Here is a 22473-nt window from a genome sequence, read left to right on the forward strand (position 1 = left end):
TTAGGATTTTCTCTACCCCTAACAGATATACTGGCATACATTTTTAGGCTGCATGAAAAAAAGCATGGGAAGGACACAAAGGGAGTCTGGGCTGCTGAGCGTCACCTTCCGATCTCCATGGACAACTGGCGGCCATTCGGAGGCAGCTGCTGCTCCTTCCCTAGGATGAGCGGTTGAGACTCTGTGCTGTTCCCCTGTCGTTCTTGGGCTTGACTTCAAGGTACGCCACACAGCATGGGGACCCAGACAATCATCTCACCCAGTCTCTCCAAATTCAAAAACAAAAAGCCAACAGGCCTGGTCCCCTGCCCCAGTGTGCTCTTAGGCTCTGTGATCATCCATCCCAATTAGAGGCTCCACACCCCAGGAGCCACTGTAAAATAGACTATCTCCCCACGTCACAGCAAAGGCCATACAGCGCAGCTTTGGAAAGTAACTTTATAACCTGGTCATCTGCAGGATCAAAAACCAACACTTCTCCTCAAGTCTGGACAATTTAAAATCCATTATAACTCATAGAGAAAACCAGCTGGTCTGAGTTTGGTATTTTTCAACTAGATAAACAGAAAAGATCATCTAAGGCATTTCTCCTTATTCTGTCTAAATGAAAAAAGACACTTAAATGCTTCAGGGAACTGTATTAACGGAAACATCAACAAGTTACAGATAAACATTTTAATTGATTAAATATATTACTTTCAAGATCTTTTTGAAATCGCACTTGTATGGTACTAATGAACAGCCAAAGGCGATAAAAAAGTTTGGAACAAACTGTTCAGGTCTGAGCATGTGACAGAGACGGCTATGTAGAGTGACATACACTGCTCCCAAGAACAATATTTTTAGAAGATAATTTCTTAACATGTGCAAGGACAAAACTGTAATCAAAGGCTGAAAGAAATATATATTAGTGCCTGCTTTTTAAAAGTTTATTTTACATTTTAAATACAGTATTTTTTTCTCATTAAAAAAATCCTAACTCTGTGGTTTCTATATATACAGAAGAGCTGCGGGACAACCTAACAAATACTCTGGATGTAACAGCATACACATTCGACTACTTCTGGATCAAAATTCAAAACACAGATTAAGCATTGGTTAGGAGAAAACAATCCAGTTTCTTAACAACCAAAAGAGAACAGAGTTAAATACCTATAAAACCAGGTATTAAAAACTGAAGAAATGCAGCATGTGAAAACCTCAAACAGCCTTGTGTAGTGAACTGTGCACACTGCAGCCAGCCAATGGGATTCCTGTGGAAGTGGTCTGTGATATCAAAAGTAAGTCTTGGTTTCAGTGACAAAGCAACAAGGTGTGCACTGTCTCTGTCACTATCTATCTACATCTCCCTCTCTCTGGATACTTAACCACTCACACAAATTTAAATAATAAATGTGGATTTGTTTTCATAAGAAAACCAAAGATGTACCTTTTCCCACCAGTAGGTCATAATACAGATTAAAGCTGTAACATTTAAGCACGGGCCTATGCATTTCCAATTTTCTCTGTCATTCTAAACTGGGATCATGGAGTTTGTGCCCTAATAATACACAGAAAGAAATTTGGACTGTCCTTGGCAGTGATTTTCTATTAGTGCAATGGTACTCCTCAAATGCTCAATGACATTAAAGTGATTTGCATATTTTAATTCAGTAGGTGCCAATTTGAGTTCATAAAACTCCTGGCTGTATGCTTTTTACAGAAAATAATTTCAATTTGAGATGTTTCACAAAGCTATATCAAAACAAAATCAACTAGTTTTGTTAGCAGTAGTGTGAATGGCAAACGAAGAAAAGGCCTGAGAGTCTGAGGACCTGGTAGGAAGGATGCTGAGGTGTTCTATGTATCTTGACATGTCAATCATCTACTGAGTTTGAACATTCTAAGTTTAAGATTCTCTCAGAAAATAATTCTTTGTAACATAACTAACTAAACAGCTGTATCCAAAGCAAAAACAACCTGGGTCACTCAGGTAAGACCAAGTTGAGGCCATTTCTTTTTCTACTATAATCCTTGATGTTTTGAGTTTCTAAGTTTCAAACTGTCGAGCTTCATTCAGCCAGAGCTGATGCAGACTACAAGAGAGGCCTTCTCAAGTAGAGCTGTAACAGTGGGCTCTGGCAGAACACACAGAGCAGACAGCAATGGACTAACCACCAGCCAGGTCGGGTCAACGCTGGGATGTTTATTTTTGGAGACTGAATATTTAACATGTAGCTCACGTAACTCCAGTATCCACTAGTGGCTCTGCTGGTCAGCACCCAAGGGCTAGCTGAGTCTTCAGAACTGCTTTTAACCTCAGAGCATCAATGCTAAGAGTCTCAGGAAATCCTGGTTCCCAGCAAGAGTTCATAAACCATCAGAACAAAATCAAGAAGGTAAACACTGACTCCAATGCGCCACAAAAGTCAAAAGAAACTACACATCATCTTCTGCCCAGCCGTGGACTCCAGGCTCTGTGACATCGGCTTTATCTAGTGTAATAGACTCTGTAGTAGACTGACTTGGACCTCCACAAAGAGTAGGAGTTGTCAAACTTGAGGAGATAGACTCCCCTCCCTGGATACTGGTGGCTGCCTGCATACACCTCCTCATGACAGTCCCGCCGGTACACTGGCACAATCTCATCCAGCAGAGGCTTGTTGGCATTCTTTTTGGCTTTCTCTTCAGAAGTGACATTTTCTATGAGGAAGTGACAAAAAAACAGACACAGGTCAAATGACAGATCCAGGAGAATCACCTTATTCACTAAGCAATGAAACTACATCCTTTGAGAAATGATTTGTTAGAATTCTCTTAAGCCAGTCTCCACCTCTGCAGCAGGCATGTATTAGTCATTCATTTCAATGCCTGACCACCACTACACACAGCTGCTGGACTCTGGGAGCTCAGGGACAAATGTCCGGTAGTGGGAACAACCAGTGCCCCAGCCCTTTGGGTTAGTACTGCTCACATTTCCCAGCCTTATTTTTCCCACTCCATATCCATCCAATTCCTAACTTCTTCTATAAAACAATCTTGCTCATGCAACACAAAGAAAATGCTGTGCTGATCTCTTTCACAATGAGGCCACCTTCATTTTAGAAATGGTGGAGGGGAGCCAAGGCAGACTATTGTTTCCGTATATCCTAATATAAAAACCACAGTAGAGAGGTATTCAGAGATAGCCACAAATGTAGCATGAATTGTTAGAAGGTCTTATTAATAAAAACAAACCCAAAGCCAGGTACTGGGGTGAATGCTGAAAGATCAGAGAAACAGAATCAGCCACAGCCAACCTCTCCTCATCAACTCCTCAGCTGATCTCATTTACTCAGACTGGAAGCCTCCATGTCCTCATCCGAATAGATCTCAGCTGAACTGCTGCTCAAAAGCTTAAAAGCTTAACAGCTCTAGTTCAGGGGTTTTCAAGCCTTATATACCTTTCTGTTTCCTGCCATCACTTCCTGGGATGCCTGACTGTTTCCAGTGTGACTCTGAAAGAGATCCAGACAGATCTCTGCCTCCAGAATGCTTTAATTAAAGGTGTGTGTGCCACCATTTTCTGGCCTCTATGTCTATCTAGTGGCTGTTCTGTTCTCTGACCCCACATAAGTTTATTAAGGTGTATAATATATGGGGGACACAATATCACCACATTTCCACTAATCCTATTTAACACAGAGATGACACAAGTGGATTACAAAAATCAGCTCTGATCACAGACTGTCACTGTTAATAGTTTTCTGGAATACAATGATATCAAGTTAGGGAAGAAACACTTCTAGAAGCTTGTAAGAATAATATAATTATGCCAAACTGCCTCAGTCTAAGATATTAATTATAAACAACCTCAAGGAAAATAGGTCAAGGACACTTCAGTATAGAAGATAAAAGACTTTTAGGTTTATAACATGGCAGAGTGAATCCTGGCAACATCTACTAATTGTATGTGATGGTCACAGTCAGGAATTTTAAAAGTGTGAAAAGCTCTCAAGAGGAATTTAAGGAAATAGGACCAATTATATATTATGTGGCACCTCAGAAAAACTAAAAAAAAAAAAAAAAAAAAAAAAAAAAAGAATATATACAGATAGATTTACCAGCACCATTACCAATAATGGTTCATTGGGGGCTGGAGAGATGTTTGGCTGTTAAGAGAATTGGCTGTTCTTCCAAAGGTCTTGAATTCAATTCCCAAAAAACCACATGGTAACTCACAACCATCTATAATGGGATCCAATTTCCTCTTCTGATGTGCAGATGTACACGCAGACAAGACACTCATATACATTAAACACATGAATAAATAAACGTTTTGAAAAAAAGAAAATACAATGTTCAATTTAAGAAGTTAAAAATGCCAGGCAGTGGTGGTGCACACCTTTAATCCCAGCACTCAGGAGACAAAGGCAGGCGGATCTCTGAGTTTTGAGACCAGCCTGGTCTACAGAGTGAGTTCCAAGACAGCCAGGTGTTCATAGAGAAACCCTGTCTTGAAGAAACCAAAACAAAACAAAACCCCACAAAAACCCAACAACAAAAACAGGGGAAACTGGGAGAAAGGCATATGCTGATACTGTGCCATCTTTAAAAGTTTTCTGTGAGCTGGACAGTGGTGGTGCACACCTTTAATCCCAGTAAGGAGGGAGGCAAAGGCAGGTGGATCTCTGTGAGTTCGAGGCCAGCCTGGTCTTCGGAGTGAGTTCCAGGACAGGTTCCAAAACTACAGAGAAACCCTGTCTCGAAACCCCCACCCCCCAAAAAAAGTTTTCTGTGAATGTAAAATGATACTCAACTTAAGAAAAAAAAAAAAAAGGTAGGAGATCTAGACCTATTGGCTCACATCTGTGGTGTAGCACAAGGGAAACTGAGGCAAACCTGGTCTACAAAGTGAGTTCCAGGAATGGTATATGGGTAGGCAATACCATTTTCCCTTTGAGGGACACACAGGAGAGCTAAGATCAAAGACCTCAGCTACCTTTTACCAGCTTTTTTCTTTTTTTTTTTTTTAATTAATTTATTTTTCTATTAGCAGCTTGATACAGTATAAATTCTTATCTTAATAGTGAAATATTTCATTGAGGCTTGCTCAGTAATTGAGTAAAACCAAAACTTATTATAAGCCACAGTCATCCTAAGGTCCCCCTGCTATGTATACAGCCTCCCTGGTTCTGTGGGCTGCAGTCTGATTGTTCTTTGCTTTAGATCTAGAATCCACTTATGAGTGAGTACATACCATGTTTGTCCTTCTGGGTTTGGGTTACCTCACTCAGGATGATATTTTCTAGTTCCATCCATTTGCCTGCTCTTTTCTTATAACCTTAAACTTTCCTTTTATTTCAATTTTCAAATAAACTCCTTTGTTAACAAGAATTCTTACACGCTCTTTCAAATGTTTTCAAAATGGAGCATTGGCGCCATTTCATTGCTGGTTCCAGCTACTAAGAATGCTGAGGTAGAGGCTGGTTGAGTCCACCAGTTCAAGAACTGCTTGGGCAACAAAGCAAGATCTTGTCTCAAAAACAAACAAAATATACTACGACAAATCTCAAAATGATTTCCTATATTTAGCTTGTCAATACACAAGGCTATAAGTAAAACAACACCCAGAAAGTAGTAAAATAACACATTGCCAATCAGATTGTCCTGGTACTTAGAGAAATTAACGCTCAGGGCCTTCTTCGTGCGAGACTGGCCTTTCTCAGAGCCTTTCCAGCCAACATCCCACTACTGAACAGAGTATCCCTGTCCATGAAGTGTTCAGCAGGAAGTTGAAAGTGACAAAGACATCACACACATAACTCAGTAGCTACTGAATATGGACCAAAGCCTTACCTTCCTCCTCCTCCTCATCGTCACTGGACTCACTGACATGCACACTGACAGCAGCGTTGGGAGAGTCTGTCCATTCAAAGTAAACCCCAAACCCAATGTCATAACTGTCTGTCGCAAATTCCCAAAAGAGGTATGAGCCTTCTTCATGAGTGGGGACTCGAACGGTGACTACTTCTCCTCGGCGTACTGTAATCACAGAATCTGCATCCTGCCGAATCTTCTCTTTAAAGTCTTTGATCTGTGGTCTTGTCCACATGGATGGAGCTGCAATCACTGGGAGAGATTCTAAAGGCAACAGGATTTACAAAAGCTGAAGAAAAAAAGGTTCTTACCCTGCAGAGAACATCTACATAGGGCTACTACCCGTTCTGACACCAATGGCAAATAGCTCAGACCAAGGATGGAGGGGAATAGAAAAGCCCCTCAGGTTATAAGATCCAAGAAGGTCACAGGTACTGAGAGGTCATCATATCCCTTCAATAAAATGGAACCCACAATCTTACAGGTGATTTTTCCTAATACTCTGCATTCATTTCATTCTCTCTGTTATAAAGTCTTAATCTCCAAGCATCCTGAGAGTCTAAGGGCTTTTCTGAAAAGAGCTAAGTAAGAGAGACAGAAAATCCTGGCAGTATTAGAACCACATGGAAAGGATGCATGTGTACTGCAGCACTCGGCTTTCAGTTAAGTCAGACGTAAAAAGATTTCCTCCCATTCGCAAACACATGTGAGGCTGGGATGTAGTTCAACTGCGAGTGTTTACCTGGCACTCACAAATCCTGGGTTCAATCACTAGCACTACATAAACTAAGATCCAGAGTTCAAAGTCATCTTAGCTACATAATGAGTTTAAGGCTACCCTACGCTGTCTCAAAAAAGAACAGTTGTGGTGGCGCAGGCCTTTAGTCCCAGCACCCACTGTGGCAGCAGAGGCAGACAGATCTGAGTTGGAGGCCAGCCAGGGCTACATAGTGAGATCCTGTCTCAAAAAAAGGGCCACTGAGATGCCTCAGTGGTAAAGACATTTGCCACCAAGCTTGATTGCTTGGTTATTCATCAGAATCCACTTGGTAGAGGGAGAGAACAAAATCTGGAAGTTCTCTTCTGACCTCTTTGTGTGCACACATACACAAGACTCTTGGTAGGACTAAAGAAGGTCTTTTTCTGAAGCTATTTCTCTGTTACTTGCTTTAAAAAGTCAAGGAAGAGCAGAATGGGTTTCAGGAACCTTCCTTGTTCTGAGTGTGCTTATATCCAGCATGGCACTCAGAGGCTGAAGTGAAGAAACAAAACAACAAAAACCACTTCACACCCCCCCCCCCCCCACCCCGCCTAAAATTAAATCAGGAAAATTATACTTCAAAGAAACAAATGGTCACAGAATATTTCACAAAAATAGAAGCTGTAATTGATGACTATGACAGATGTCTAAAGTAACACATTTCTGTCAGGATAACAGGCACATACCACCACACCCAGTGGTGCTTCAAACTGAACCCAGGGCTTTGTGTATGCTATGTTAACAGAAGCATCAGATTCAAAGAGTAGAAGTATGTTGGACTCTCACACACCTAAGTGCTCTCAAAAGCTGGTCAGCTTGTCTTCCTGATTCCCGATTTTCATGAGGTCTACAGAATGGTATCTGGATGGACAAACACATATGCTAAACTCTACCTTTTGGTCCATTTTCTAAGGCTTCTTCTGCCACTTCTGGCTCACTTTCCTTTTCAGAACTGGCAGTGTGGGTTTTGGCCTGTCCATTAACTGATGTCGCATCGCTGGCCCCAGCTGCATTCACTTGTGAGGATGTAGGCAGGGAAGCCCCAGCCACTACTACTTCCTGCTGCTTCTGCAACGCTGCCTACAAATTGAGAGACAGTTAAGATGCTCATCAGAAAGGCTAACACGCACCTAGGAGTGAAGTCTGACAGCATGTATTTGCTCTACACTAAAGCATCCTAATAAACTTCATCAACTTTTGCCAGTTTTTATCATTTCTGTAATAAATATTACTATAATACCAAATGATAGCTAAACATGATTAAACTATCAATCTCAGATAAAATTACTAAAGGCAAAATTAAGTATGACATGCCGCTGCCTCCCAAGTGTTGAGATTAAGGGCATGTGCCACCATGGCCAGCAGTGATATATATTCTTAAAACTGAGAAGAAAATGTTTATTTATTTTTTAATAAAATTCAACTATGCCGGGCAGTGGTGGCGCACGCCTTTAATCCTAGCACTCGGGAGGCAGAGGCAGGTGGATCTTTGTGAGTTCGAGGCCAGCCTGGGCTACAGAGTGAGTTCCAGGAAAGGCGCAAAGCTACACAGAGAAACCCTGTCTCGAAAAAAAAAAAAAAAAACCCAAAATAAAATAAAATAAAATTCAACTATATGCAGAGTATGATGGCACACTCCATTAATCCCAGCACTCAGGAGCCAGAGTGAGACAGACCTCTGTGAGTTTGAGGCTAGTCTGGTCAGCCCAACAAGGGATACAATTGAAACCCTGTCTTTCAAACTACAAAACTAGATATGCTCAGCATGCTTGTACCCAGCACACCACTCAGAGGCTGGAGTGGGGGGAAAAAAAACCACTTGAACCCCCCCCCCCACCTTCAACTGCTGAAAATTAAAATTAAGAAAATTACACTTCAAAGAAACAAATGGCCACAGAAGATTCACAAAAACAGAAGCTGTGATTAGTGAATACAACAGATGTCTAAAGTAACAAACCAAACCCTCATATAGAAATAAATATTCACAGAAAGAAAGATGATCACAAATTAAAAAATTTTTTTTTTAATTTAGGTTTTAGGGTGTTAGAGACCAAACCCAGAGCCTAATATTAGCCTTAGCAGGTGCTCATCTACTGAATCATACCCTCAGGCCCTAACTAAAATTTGACAAAACTATCAATCATACTGTAAAAAAAAACAAAAGCCCACTGATCTAAAATCTAAGGGTTACAATAATGAAATTAGAGGTCAAAGTATCTCCTTGTTTAACATTTTATACTGGGCTGAGTACAATGGTAAATGCCCACAATCCCAGCACACAGGAGCCTGAGGCAGCAGATCTTGAGCTTGAAGCTAGACTGATCTACATATCAAGGCAGAAAAGAGGAAGTACAAAGAACAGAAGTTTGTGAGGTTCACTGGCATGGGCCAGGAACTCCAGACAGTCAGAAGGCTGAGGCAGGAAGATTGCAAGTACAAGAACAGGCTGAGATACCGAATGAGTTCTATGCCAACCAGGGCTACTTAGTGAGACCCTGTCTCAGAGAATAAGAGGCTGGGAATAGAGCTCTCAGCGCTACAGCCCTTGCCTAGCACCCAGCTTTTTAAACTGCGCTACAAATCCATAACTGAATGTTGGGGGGCGTCCACCAAAAATCTGGCAACAGTACAGGGTTTCCGAATGCACAGGACTACAAATTCATTCAAAATCAAAGCATAATAAATCTGAGGTGTTTCCAGCAGCATTCAACTCTGCTTCATCAAGGTAACTTCCACACTGCCTCGGTTCTCAACACAAAACACATACACTTTGCCCATGGCTGTCCTGACATACAATACCAATGAAAGCTGCCTGATACACCTTGGCTCAAACTCAAGATTATTTTATGTCATAAATTACAGTTTATTACACATAAAGTTTTCTGTACTTAAATAAAATGGCTTACTTATGGGAAACAAAGACAGGACACCTCCTGCAGTCATTCCTCAGCATGTACACTATCAAACCAGTATGTATTTAGATTGTAAGAGCTGGAGAGGTGGTTTGGTGGCTAATAGCACTAACTATTCTTACAAAAGACTCAGGTTCAGCTCCCAGCATTCACAGGATGGCTCACAACCATCCACAACTTAGTTCCAGGGTTCTGATGACCTCTTCTGGTGTATGCAGGAACCAGGTACGTACACATACATAAATATACATTCAGGTAAAACACCCATACACATAAATAAATCTTCCAGAAAAAAAGATTTCCTGAGGGCTGGTAAGATGACTTACCATACAAGTTAGTTTTGCCAACCTGATAAAATCTAGAATCTGTTAGGAAGGAGGTCTCAATGAAACACTGTTTATATTGGATTGGCCAGTGGAAATATTTGTGAGAGGCTATCTTTATTTTATCAATTGATGTGACCCAGTGCATTGTGGGCTGCACTACTCCCCAAGCAAGGGATCTTGAACTGTGTGAGTGGAAAAACCCAGCTAAAAGCACTATCTTTTTTTTTTTTAGATTAATTTATTATTTTATGTATAAGGTGCTCTATCTGCATGTACATCTGTATGCCAGAAGAGGGCACCAGATCTCATTATAGATGGCTGTAAGCCACCAAGTGGTTGCTGGGAATTAAACTCAAGACCTCTGGAAGAGCAGCCAATGCTCTTAACCACTGAGCCATTTCTGGGGCCTGAAAGCAACATCTGCGAACTCACTGCTCTCTGCTCTTAACTGTGGAGGTGATGTGAGCAGCTGTCTCAAGCTCCTGCTGGCCACTGTGACTTTCCCAAAGAGATGGACTGTAACCTAAAATTGTGAGCTAAAATAAACCCCTTCTCTCCTAAATTAACCTTGTCAGGGTGTTTTATCACAACAGGAGACATGGATCTAGGGTAACAAATAAGGGTGCTTGCTGTCAAGCTGGCTGACCTAAATTTGATCTCTGGAACCAACCCACATGATGGAAAGAGAAAATTGGCTCCGGCAGGTTCTTCTCTGTCTCCTTTATACACACAGATAAAATAAGTAACGTTTTTAAAAATGTCCTGAGTCAAATGGTAGCGTTAGTTGGGTGTGGTGGCACACACCTTTAATCCCAGCACTCAGGAGGCAGTGGTAGGTGCATCTCTGTGAGTTTGAGGCCAGCCTGGGATACAAAGTGAGTTCTAGGATGGCTAAGGCTACAACGAGAAACCCTGTCTCAAAAAAACAAAAACAAACAATAAAAGGGGGAGAGTTAAAAACACCTTTAACCCAAAGTACACCTATTTGAGGATATTTCCAAATCAAGATGGGAGCAGCTATCAAGCTACTTTAAAACTAGTTCAAGGCCAGCCTGGTCTACAGAGCGAGTTCCAGGACAGCCAGAGATGCTACACAGAAAACTCTGTCTTGAAAAACAAAAACAACAACAACAGAAAAAACAACAAAAACCTATTAAGTCAGCATGGTATGGTGATGTACACCTTTAATCCCAGCACTGGGAAAGCAGAGTAGGTAGATTTCCGAGTTCCAGGCCAGCCTGGTTTACAAAGTGAGTTCAAGAAGAGCCGGAGCTATGCAGAGAAACACTATCTAAAAAACAAAACAAAGCAAACAATAACCCTATTAAGTAATTTTTGTCTTTTAAAAAAAGGTGTATTTGCCGGGCGGTGGTGGCACACGCCTTTAATCCCAGCACTTGGAGGCAGAGTCAGGTGGATCCCTGTGAGTTTGAGGCCAGCCTGGGCTACCAAGTGAGTTCCAGGAAAGATGCAAAGCTACACAGAGAAACCTGTCTCAGAAAAAAAAAAAAAAAAAGGCGTATTTCATTTTCATTTTAACTGTATGTATGTATGTATGTATGTGGGTATGTACACGTAGTATGGATGCCTGCAGAGGTCCAAGAGAGGGTGTTGGGTCCCCTGGATCTGGAGTTACAGGCAGTTTGTGAGCCTCCTGATCTAGGAACTGGGAACTACAAAATCAGTACATGCTGTCATCCAGTGAGCCATTTCTATAACCTCTATTAACTTCTGGAATCCATCACAAATCCACACAGAAAGATGTACAGAGACAGCCTGTGCATGCAGTCCAGCACTCACTCCCCAACACTGTGTGCTGACCTAAGCCTGAAAGCCCAGTACTCCAGAGATGGAGGCAGGAAGATAAGATGTTCAATGTCAGTCTTGGATGCACAGTAAATTTGAGGCAAGCCTAGGCTATATGAGACCCAATTTCAACTAGAGGTGTGCAAATCATAATTATACAGCTTAATCAATTTTCATATATCAAATATATCTATGTAACCATCACCTAGAACAAGAAATTATTTAAACCCCAGAATCCTCTCTAGTTCCTTCCTCTAGACACCATCTCGAACAGTATTTTCAGATTTAATAGCTGTAGATATGCTTTGTCTACTTTTAAACCATATATAAATCATTGTATAATATGTGCTTTAAGAAAAAACAAGTCTACCCTTTCCTTTATAAAAAAAAAAGGGGGGGGCGGTCTGGAGAGATGGCTCAGAGGTTAAGAATACTGCTTGCTCTTCCAAAGGTCCTGATTCAATTCCCAGCAACCACATGGTGGCTCACAACCATCTGTAATGAGATCTGGTGCCCTCTTCCGGCCTGCGGGGATATGTGCAGACAGAACACTGTATACATAATAAAAAATAAATCTTTTAAAAAAAGGGGGGGTGGGTAGGGCTGGGTAGTGAGTAGTGGCTCACACCTTTAATCCTAGATCTCTGGAGGCAGATAGGTGATCTCTCTGAGTTCGAGGTCAGCCTGGTATACAGAACTAGTTCCAGGAGAGCCAGGGCTACACAAAGAAACCCTGACTAAAAAAAAAACCAAAACAAAAAAAAGTTTTTTTCATTAAATAAAAAGGCAGGTCCCACTATGCAATCTTGGCTGGCCTGAAACTCAAGAGACCCACCTGCCTTTGCCTCTTGAGTGCTGGGTTTAAAGACAGGCATCACCATGTCTGGCCTCTCAATACTCATTTTGTAAGGCCTATCTACAAGGGTCACAAATAAGTGTGTTTTGTTATTACTGCTATGGAATTTTGCACTATGAAAATATAAAATTTACCCATACAACTAGTCATTGGCATTTGGGAATGTATGCGGGGAGCAGATAAAGTCCTGAATGACTGTGGTGCTGATTTTGTTGTGTACAGTAAATGCAGTGACTTTCTACGCTGCTGCTTGGAGCCTCTCCATCTGAGTGTGTAACGCTCAATCCCAGCTCAATGTTACTTATGTGGGTCACTTCTTCATTCCCCATAGCCCTAGTCAGGTCAAGGCCAGAGCAATGCAGTTGAAAGCATAAGTACTTTTTAAAAACTTGGCATCTGCCAGGAGCCAAGGACTGATATTACTCTTTTAACAAAAACATGAAATCATAAGTATGTTTACAGGATTACCAAGAGAGACATGTATGCTGGCCTATCTGTACATGTAATCACGTAAGAAGTCATTTCTAAAAGAAAAACACCCCTCTTTGCTGCTATATAAAACATGGTATCTTTCGTGTGTTTGTTTTTCAAGACAGAGTTTCTCTGTGTATCCCTGGCTGTCTTAGGACTCATTCGTAGATCAGCTAGCCTCAAACTCAAGGAAATCCACTTGCCTCTGCCTCCTCCTGAGTGTTGGGATTAAAGGTGTGTGACATAATCACCCAGTCAAAACACAAGTTTTTATTTTTTTAATTTTTTTTCCCCGAGACAGGGTTTTTCTGTGTTTTGGTGCCTGTCCTGGATCTCCCTCTATAGACCAGGCTGGCCTTGAACTCACAGAGTTCCATCTGGCTCTGCCTCCCGAGTGCTGGGATTAAAGGTGTGAGCCACCATTGCCCAACACAGATTTTAAAATATACTCTAAGGCTTAGATTCTAAATCACTTGCAAGGTTAGTTAAAAAAACAAAACAAAACCAAACCACCAACTATTAGAAAAATACATACAACCAAAACAAGTCAGTACATTCAAAATATTACAGGATGGTGGAGGAGGAGTCTTGGAGCTAATCATTTCTGGAAACTCTACAGTAAAATCAATGAACTCCCTTCTCTAGATCCCACGGCCCAGAATGTTTATCTAATAGATATAGCAGCTGTAATTATTCATGTAGCCGTAGCCCCCCCCCCCCCCCCTGCTCTGGGAGAAGTTTTCAAAAGGACAGGAAGATCTAGGTTTGGTAGTGCATGCTTTGTAATCCCAGCACCTGGGAGTGAAGGTTTTTGAGTTTCAGCCTCAGCTACACAAAATCCTGCCTGAAATACAAAAGCAGAAAGGGACAGCAACAACACAGCAGAGCAGTTCATAAAAGCTACCACTTTAGAGTAGTAAAGTTCTTTCTCTCTTCCTCTTAGGTAAAATTCATGAGTAACTAGAAAAAGAACTTGAGTGCTAATGAAACCGCAAGGCTGGTTCTCAGGCAGCTACTACAGTACCTGTCTATTCCTAGACGCAACCAATTAGTGTTTGGTCACACTAATTCTGAGACCTCCAATTCCATTGCTTGGGTTTATCCTGCCAGAATGGCTTCTTCCTCGTAGAGTGATGGCAGTCTGTGAACATGAATATATAACAGCAATCCTATCATCTCACTGCCTATTAGCTAGCCACGAGTGGGGGAGGGTGAAATACTAAAGCAGAAACAGGCTATCGAAGGCGGCAAAGCATCTCTAAAAATGATGTTATTAGACTGTGGTTTAGTATCTTTCTGATCCTCTCCTGGGTTATATAGAACCTATAGGCTTTTTAACATCTCACTGATTTCTAAAACTAGGGGAGAGAAGTTATTTCATTTAAAAATGTTCTACCTTTCTAAAAAATACTTTTATTGTGTAATGAATAATGTATGTATGCTGACTTTGTCAGAAAGTCTCACAGCCCAATATGGTAAGCATTTATAGATCAATTAATTGACCTTTCTACACCCCTCCTCCACCTCTTTCCCTTTTCCACTTGGAGACAGAGTCCTTCTAAAGCTGCCCAGACTAGTCTGAACTCTCAGCCACCTGGGCAGTTGGTATTACAGGTTTACACCCACCAGGCCTAGCTATTATCTTCTCTCCCTTTTATAATCCTGGAGGTCAGGACCTTGATCTTGTGTCTCAGTTTCACAGAACTTGAGAAAAAGCAGGTAATCATAGCAACAGCAGCATGTCAGAAAATCAAACGATAATGGCAGAATCAGGACAGAATCCAAGTACCATGTCTTTCACTTAAACTGCCTTCTGTATTTTTGGTTGTGAGCCTAGCCTTTAACAGCTGAGCCATCTCTCCAGTACAAACTATCTAAATGCTGAAGCAAACATTTAGGAACAGGATGCTAGAGAAGGAGTATATGTGTCATGAGTTATAATGGATCGGGCCCAGCTTTGAGGAAGGAACCAGCCTATGACCTCATAATCACAGGGCACTATTAATCCACACCAGACTCACTGTTATGACACTAGACTTTCCCACACAACAATATACACATAAAAATCATTATAATATAAAGGTACATTCTCTGAGGTCAAGAGCCTGTATTTTCTCTTGTAACTGCTAGTACAATGCTAACAGACTGGCTACAAGATCAGCTAAAGAGTTACTTTACACCTTAGAGGCTAGCTGATGCAAAATTCATCTGCAACTGTTAGCAAAGAAACTGGGTTCCGTGGAAACACACCACCTTCTCTAAAGCTGCTGTCATACCTGTTGCTGTGCAAGCTGAACTTGATACAACTGTTGCATGTACTGCTGATAGTGCTGCTCCTGCAGCTGGCGGATGAGAATCTGCTGCTGTTCGTAGTTCCCTGGATACTGCTGGGCTGCGTACTGCTGGAATTGCACGGCAGTCTGCGAGTTTAAAGCTGCCATTATCTGCTGCCTAAAAACATTAATAAATACATGCCAGTCTAACGACAGGAGACTGTTCATAACAAAATAAAATGTCCTGTTCATTCTTATAGTTTATAACTTAAAATTACTAAACTAAGTTTAACAAAAACCATGTGTTCCAGGCCCAGAATATTTAAGGAAAAAACTGACCTCTAATTTTTTACTTAGGTTTTTCAAGAAAAGTTGGAATACAGAATACTAAGCACATCACCACCATCAACATCATCATTAATTAGTAACACTTACTGTGCTCTTTTGATGTGCCCCAAAGTGTTTAAAGCATTTATACGTACCAACTCACTTAGTCTCTGATGACACTGTGAGGTTGTTTAGCAATTGCCCAAGATTTGACTGCAGCCAGATTCAAGAGCCAGGACTCAAATCTAGCTGGTCTGGCCCCAGAAACTATACCCATTCACCACGGTGTTGTAAGATGATAGACTGCCATTTGGGCACAAATGGGTGTTTGACTTTGGCTATGGTTTCTCTACCTAAACAGCCCAGAATAGCACAAAGCAGGAGACCAGCTAATTGATGTTATAGGCACTGGACTTAAAGGTGCCTTTAAGAAATACTGAAGATAATAAGATCAGGGTATGCTGCTTGGTTTAGTGATCTCTCTCTTCCTCCCTCCCTTTCTCCATGAGGTATATTATATAAAGCCCAGGCTGGCCCCAACTCAGCCTCTCAAGTGCTAGGATCAAAGCTATATACTGCTGCACCTTGTTTGGAGAACACCAGTTTCTACTGAATTATTACAATTCTTTTTATTTTCTTTTAGAGAAAATTACATGTTTCAAAACCGTTATGTGACCACTTACCAAAGACTTCAAGTCTATTTATTAAGAAATAGCTGGGCGGTGGTGGCACACGCCTGTAATCCCAGCACTCAGGAGGCAGAGGCAGGTGGATCTCTGTGAGTTCGAGGCCAGCCTGGTCTACAGAGCTAGTCCAGGACAGGCTCTAAAGCTACAGAGAAACTCTGTCTCAAAAAACAAAACAAAACAAAACAAAACAAAACAACAACAACAAAAAGAAATAAACAGATAAATAAAGCAAAAACTTCAGACACTGACTAATGCACAACACTGGGCCACCTTAGGTGTTCAACTCCAAATCCAAAAGAGAACAGCATTAAAAACCTCACTCTGAAGTAGAATGAGGCCATGGATCCCTTTGAGGCTAGCTACACTGCAGGTCTTCGAGAAACTAGCTGAACCAGTGAGGAGAACTCAATGTACCTCAACGGTTCTGGCTTACCTTGCTGCCATGCCATCCCTGGACCCCAGAACTCCTTTCTGTGTTCACCTCTTTGTGTTTACAGCTGTCCTGTGAAAGCCAGGCCTTTCTGAGACAGCTGCTTTCGGCCTTTGATGAATAAAGAAACTTCAGCTCCTATATCCTGTACTGGAGCTGGGAATGGCTATCTGGTATACATGGGTTAGCCAGGCTCTAAATCCTCACAATGTTTACCTGGGCCTCAGATTCTAGCCAGCCTCTCAGATACACAAAAAATAAATGACACAATTCCCAGGTAAGACAGCCTTGTAAAGACGAAGAACAGAAACTGTAGAGAGCAGTGAGCAGAGAGATGACTAAGAAGACAAGCGGTCCTGGGAACTTAGGACATCGGACTCAAGACAGAGCGACTAAGCAACGCAATCATTGCTTCTAGTCTTCAGGTTTTACAAGCTAACCCCACATTTCTTCAACACATTATTCTTTGGTCAAAAACAAAAGTCACTGTTAAAAATGAAAAGGAGTAGTCAGGCACTGGTGGCGAGCACCTTTAATCCCAGCATTCGGGAGGCAGAGCCAGGCGGATCTCTGTGAGTTCGAGGCCAGCCTGGGCTACAGAGCGAGATCCAGGACAGGCACCAAAACTACACGGAGAACCCTGCCTGGAAAAACCAAAAGGAAAAGAAAAGGAGCTGACGGGCTCTCTCTCAGGCACATGGTCACAGGAGCGCTCTAAGACACGACTCACTTCTGCTGCTCCAGCCGAAGCCTCTCCTCCTCTATCCGCCTCCTCTCCTCTTCCTCCCGTCGAAGCCTCTCCTCCTCTTCCCGCTTCCGTCTCTCTTCCTCCTTCTGCAGACGCTCTCGCTCTTCCTCTTCCCGCTGCCTGCGCTCCTCCTCCGCTTTTCTACAAGGTACAGAGCAAAGAGAAAAATGAACTCTGCACAGTCAATCTTATTTTTAAATCACTTAGATTTCACTTCCAGGGGAAAATAAGACAAAAATCTTTTCAGAGAATAGCAATCTGTCAAAAGTTCAAACACATAAACTTCCATATAGTAGAAACTTAAAATATGGAGTCAACCTCACGACATACATAAGTATATCACGAATAATTATTAGGGGCTGGGGATTTAGCTCAATGGTAGAGCGCTTGCCTAGCAAGCACAAGGCCCTGGGTTCAGTCCTCAGCTCTGCCCAAAAAAAAAAAAAAAAAAAAAAAAAAAATTAGATGGGTGCTTTCATAGTCTTTAATGACAAAATAAATAAAAGCAAGCAAGAATCAAAAAAGGCAACTTACAAAGACATTACATCTGATTCAACAATGTACTCTAATATATAAATCAACTCTATGTTATTTCATTTTCATTAATTATCAAGTCTTAGTCCGGCATGGTGGCTCTGACATGGGGAGGCAGAGGTAAGCACATCTCTTTGTTCTAAGCTAACCAGAGATACATAGTGAAACCCCTTTAAAAATGAGATTGGGCCGTGGTGCCTTTAATCCTAGAGCTTGGGAGGCAGAGAAAGGCAATCTCTGAGTTTGAGCCCAGCTTGTCTACAGAGTGAGTTCTAGGACAACAAAAGCTACACACAGCTTAGAAACCCTGCTTTGAAAAAAAAAGAAAGAAAAATAAATAAAAAACAATAAAAAGAGATGGGGCAGGGTGGGCTAGAGAGATGGCTCTGCAGTTAAGAGCATATACTGCTGTTTTAAGAGACCAGAACCCAGTTCCCAGCATCCACACGATGGCTCACAACCATCTTTAACTCCAGTCCCAGGTGATCCAATACTGTTTTCTGGCTTCTGAGGATACTGCACACACAAAGACAATGCAGGCAAAATACACATATGCATAAAATAAATAAAATTAAAAAAAAAAAAACCCAAAACTCAAATATTTTCATTGCAGTATAAAACATCTTACTTTGATTACTTATCTATGAAATATAATTTATTACAGGGTTTGTTTCAGGCAAGGTGTCATGATGTAAACCTCCAGGTTTGGAACTTGCTCTGCAGACCAGACTGGTCTTGAATTTTGAGTAATCTTCTGCCTCTGCCTTCCAAATACCAGAATTACAGAGCATGTGCCATCCAGCACAGCACTTTTATAATTCACTCATTCTCAGGCTATTTTTCTTTTAATTTTTTAAGTTTACTTTTGACTTTTTATTTTATGTATTTTGCTTATATGTATATCCAGGCGAACCACATATGTGCCTGGCACTCACAGACACCAAGAGAGGGTGGAACTGGAGTTATAGATAGTTGTCAGTCTCCTCCACATGGGTGCTGGGAATCGAACCCAGGACCTCTGGAAGAGCAGTCAATGCTCTTGACCACTGAACCATCTCTCCAGCCCCCTAATGGTTATTTCTAACCTAGGGTAAGTAGGAAATCAGAGGCCCAGCTATTTCTAAAGTATATCAATCTAAGGAACACCAGCATTTATCTTTTCTGTACTGATTTCATTACCAAAGACACTCAGATGATCAAAGTTGTTAAAAAAATAAAACAAAACAACAACAACAAAACCCTCAAAATAACAGGGGTAGGGGGCACAAGACAGCTGTGTACCACCACACTAAGCTAAGATCTAATCATAACAACAGAGAATCTCAGAAACATAAACAGTGACCTCAGCAGCATCTATTCCAAATGCTAGAAATAATGAGTAAGCTATCTAGGATCCAAAGCCAACACATGTCTGTGTAAACCCTCCACAGAGCACAGCTAAAAACCATGAAATGGAACAGGAACACTCTAGAAGACAGAAGCAAATGATATGTCAGACCAGAAAAAGGGAGGAAGAAGTGGATGAATTTATGGTTGAGCTTGTTCCAAAGCTTATTGTAGTAAGACAGAAGTAGCCAGGGGTGGTAGTCCACGTGTGTGACCGCAGCACTCAGGAGGCCAGTCTGGGCCATAGAGCAAGACTCTGCCTGAAGGGAAGAAAGGATGCTGCTGTAGACGGAGGCTCGTTCCTTCAAACTTACATGAAAACCTGCCACCAAGTGGAGGTAAGAAAGAAAAGAAAGACACCTGCTCTAGAACAAAGCAAAAGCATCAGTGCACAATGGCCCCACTACCATGCCCTGAACATCACCTTCTTTTTTCTTCTTCTTCCTTCTCTATTCTGTGGGAAGCAACATATGCTGAAAGGAGAGGACAACACCTATTTAGAAGCTTCACAAACTCTACCATGGCATCCTCTTTGGACATGTTTCCCAGGGCCGCCCATTCTCTCCTGCAAAGAATAAAAAGAACAGTTACCTCCCCTTAGCAAAATGTGAATCTATTTAATTAAACCTACATGAAAAATACTCAACTACAATTACAAGAAGCAAAAAGTTTAGAATGTCAAGTTTCAACAAACCTATACTGCTATATTAAGTAAGATGCCATAAACATTCCAAAATACAAATGCATTTTGATTATTCACACTTGTCAAAAAGCAACATATAGTTTGTTTTCTTTATATATTTTAGCTTGAACTGAACAAAAATATTCCGTTTTCTGGCACAATTATGTATGTCTCAATAAGGGAATCAATAGTATGTATTTTATAGTTTTATGCTGAGGGGAGTTTTGCCTACATGTCTACCTGTGTACTACTCATACGCTTGGTGCCCTTGGAGGACGGAAGAAGGCCTCAGACACCCGGAAACTCGAAGTATAGATGGTTTGATTCTTAACAGCTCTTAACGCCTGAGCCAACCCTCCAGCCCTACTATAGTAGTACATGTTTCAAGTCTGTTTTCAATATTATTTAGGAAGAGTCAGATGAAACTGTACTTGTCTTATGTTCATAAGCAGGCAAGTAAACTTCTTCCATTATGAGCAAAATCAATGTCTCATTTGCTATGCTACGCTAAGAAGCTAACTATTTACACCTTAAGCAATCACATCATGCCTCTTTCTAACATCATATTAAATTCACCACGTAAGAAAACACTTGTTACCTCCTATCATTCCCCAGCACATCGAAGAACCCCACCTCAGGGGATGTGTCTGGGTTATACGGGCCCAGGAGAACCTGCTTATGCAGTGCCACAAACTTCAGTTTCTCTTCGTAAGTTGGATGAAAAGCTTTGCCATCTTTTACTGAAAGAGGAGAAAGTTGAAGAAAATAATTGGTATTGGCAAAATACACGTTTTCAGCACTGGAAAGGTACTGAAGTTTGCTATTGAGTCAATAACTGTATATAAAATGGAAAAAAAACTACCTATAACAGATAAAAGCAGTATATTAAGACTGTTATTTTATATACTAAATTCTAATAGTCAGGGCCTAAAACAGAAATCCTTTATAGATGATTTTCTCTTCTCCCTCCCCATCTTCATTTTTTCTGTAAGTCAGGTCTTACTAATATAGCTCAGGGTGGTTTCTAGTTCTTCATGCAGCCCAAGCTTTTTCAAGACAAGGTTTTTCTGTGTAGCTTTGGAACCTGTCCTGGAACTCACTCTGTAAACCAGGCTGGCCTCAAACTCACAGGGATCCGCCTGCTTCTGCCTCCTGAGTGTTGGGATTAAAGGCGTGCATCACCACCTGGTTTAGATGCTTATTTTTATTGTTTCTTCCTTTGTGAAACAGTCTCATTATGTAGCACTGGCTGGCCTGGAACTCACAATGTAGAATCAGGCTGGTTAGAACCTCAGATTTACCTGCTTCTGCCACCCAGCTAAAAATGATTTCTGGGGGGATTTAGCTCAGTGGCAGAGTGCTTGCCTAGCAAGCGCAAGGCCCTGGGTTCTATCCTCAGCTAAAAAAAAGCTTTTTAAAAAAAATGATTTAAAAAAAATCCAAAAAACAAAAAATTTTAATCACTTTGAACAGGACCATGCATTAACAAAATACATATACTTTGGAAGGCTGTGTTTAAAGTATAACCATCCTAATGAAGTGGTATAATGTTTTGGCAGGGGCTTTGGAATAAGATGGACTGAGTTTAAATCTCATCTTAGACATTTCTGAGCTGTTGGATGAGTTACTTTCTTGAGTTAAGTCATCAATAAAAGGAAGGTTACATTGCACTTTCAGAGGTTAATAGTACATTATTATTAATATCAACTGTGTGATTCTTTTTCCTTATCATTGGCTCTGGTAGGCTTCCATGTGGACAATTAAGAAAGAAGACAGCCAGGCATGGTGGTGCATACTTTTAATCCCAGCACTCATGAGGCAGAGGTAGGTGGATCCAGTTTGAGGCCAGCCTGGTCTACAGAGTTCCAGGAGAGTCAGGGATACACAGAAAAACCCAGTTGAGGTTTTTATAACCCCAGTTGAGACAGGAGGATCACCCTGAGTTTGAGGACAAAATACAAGCTACACAGTGAGTTCAAGGCCAGTCTAGATTATTTTCTCTGGAAAATAAATAAAATAACAAAGTAAACAAAAAAGAAAGGCAGAATTAAGTCATTTTGACAAAAAAAAAAAAAAAAAAAAAAAAAAAAAAAAAGACCTAACCATTACCAATATTTAAAAACAGTAATAAAACTGGGTCCTGGTAAAATGAAAAAAATTTTAAATAATCCTGCCCATTATGGTAATATTCCTAATAGTTTTTTGGTTGATTCTAGTAAAAATGGACTACCAAAATTCAAAAACCCCAGCTGGCAGGATTAGCTCAGCACTGAATTTTATCCCTAGAATCCACAGACTGGAAGGAAAGAATCGACTCCCTCAAGCTGTCCTCTCTGACCACATGCATGACACTGCCCTCCTCTGCATAAATATAAAAAAACTAAGTAATAAACCATGTACAAATCTCATCCATACACATAGTGGTGATCAAAATA

The 22473-nt window shown here is 41.1% G+C and overlaps 1 protein-coding gene across 1 annotated transcript in view; it reads right to left on the reverse strand.

Annotated features, from left to right (window-relative positions):
• Window positions 1-623: 623 nt before the first annotated feature.
• The window catches only part of Acbd3 (acyl-CoA binding domain containing 3), a 35934-nt gene continuing 14084 nt past the window's right edge, over window positions 624-22473 (reverse strand). The window contains exons 2-8 of the mRNA XM_036202339.1: window positions 20637-20778; window positions 19781-19921; window positions 17419-17577; window positions 15246-15420; window positions 7492-7678; window positions 5818-6102; window positions 624-2682 (exon numbers count right to left, since the gene is read on the reverse strand). Coding sequence (XP_036058232.1) covers window positions 2471-2682; window positions 5818-6102; window positions 7492-7678; window positions 15246-15420; window positions 17419-17577; window positions 19781-19921; window positions 20637-20778 — 1301 coding nt within the window. The 3' untranslated portion in view covers window positions 624-2470. The remainder of the gene's footprint in view (window positions 2683-5817; window positions 6103-7491; window positions 7679-15245; window positions 15421-17418; window positions 17578-19780; window positions 19922-20636; window positions 20779-22473) is intronic.

The sequence above is a fragment of the Onychomys torridus genome, chromosome 11, assembly GCF_903995425.1.
Source record: "Onychomys torridus chromosome 11, mOncTor1.1, whole genome shotgun sequence".
Lineage (NCBI taxonomy): Eukaryota > Metazoa > Chordata > Mammalia > Rodentia > Cricetidae > Onychomys > Onychomys torridus.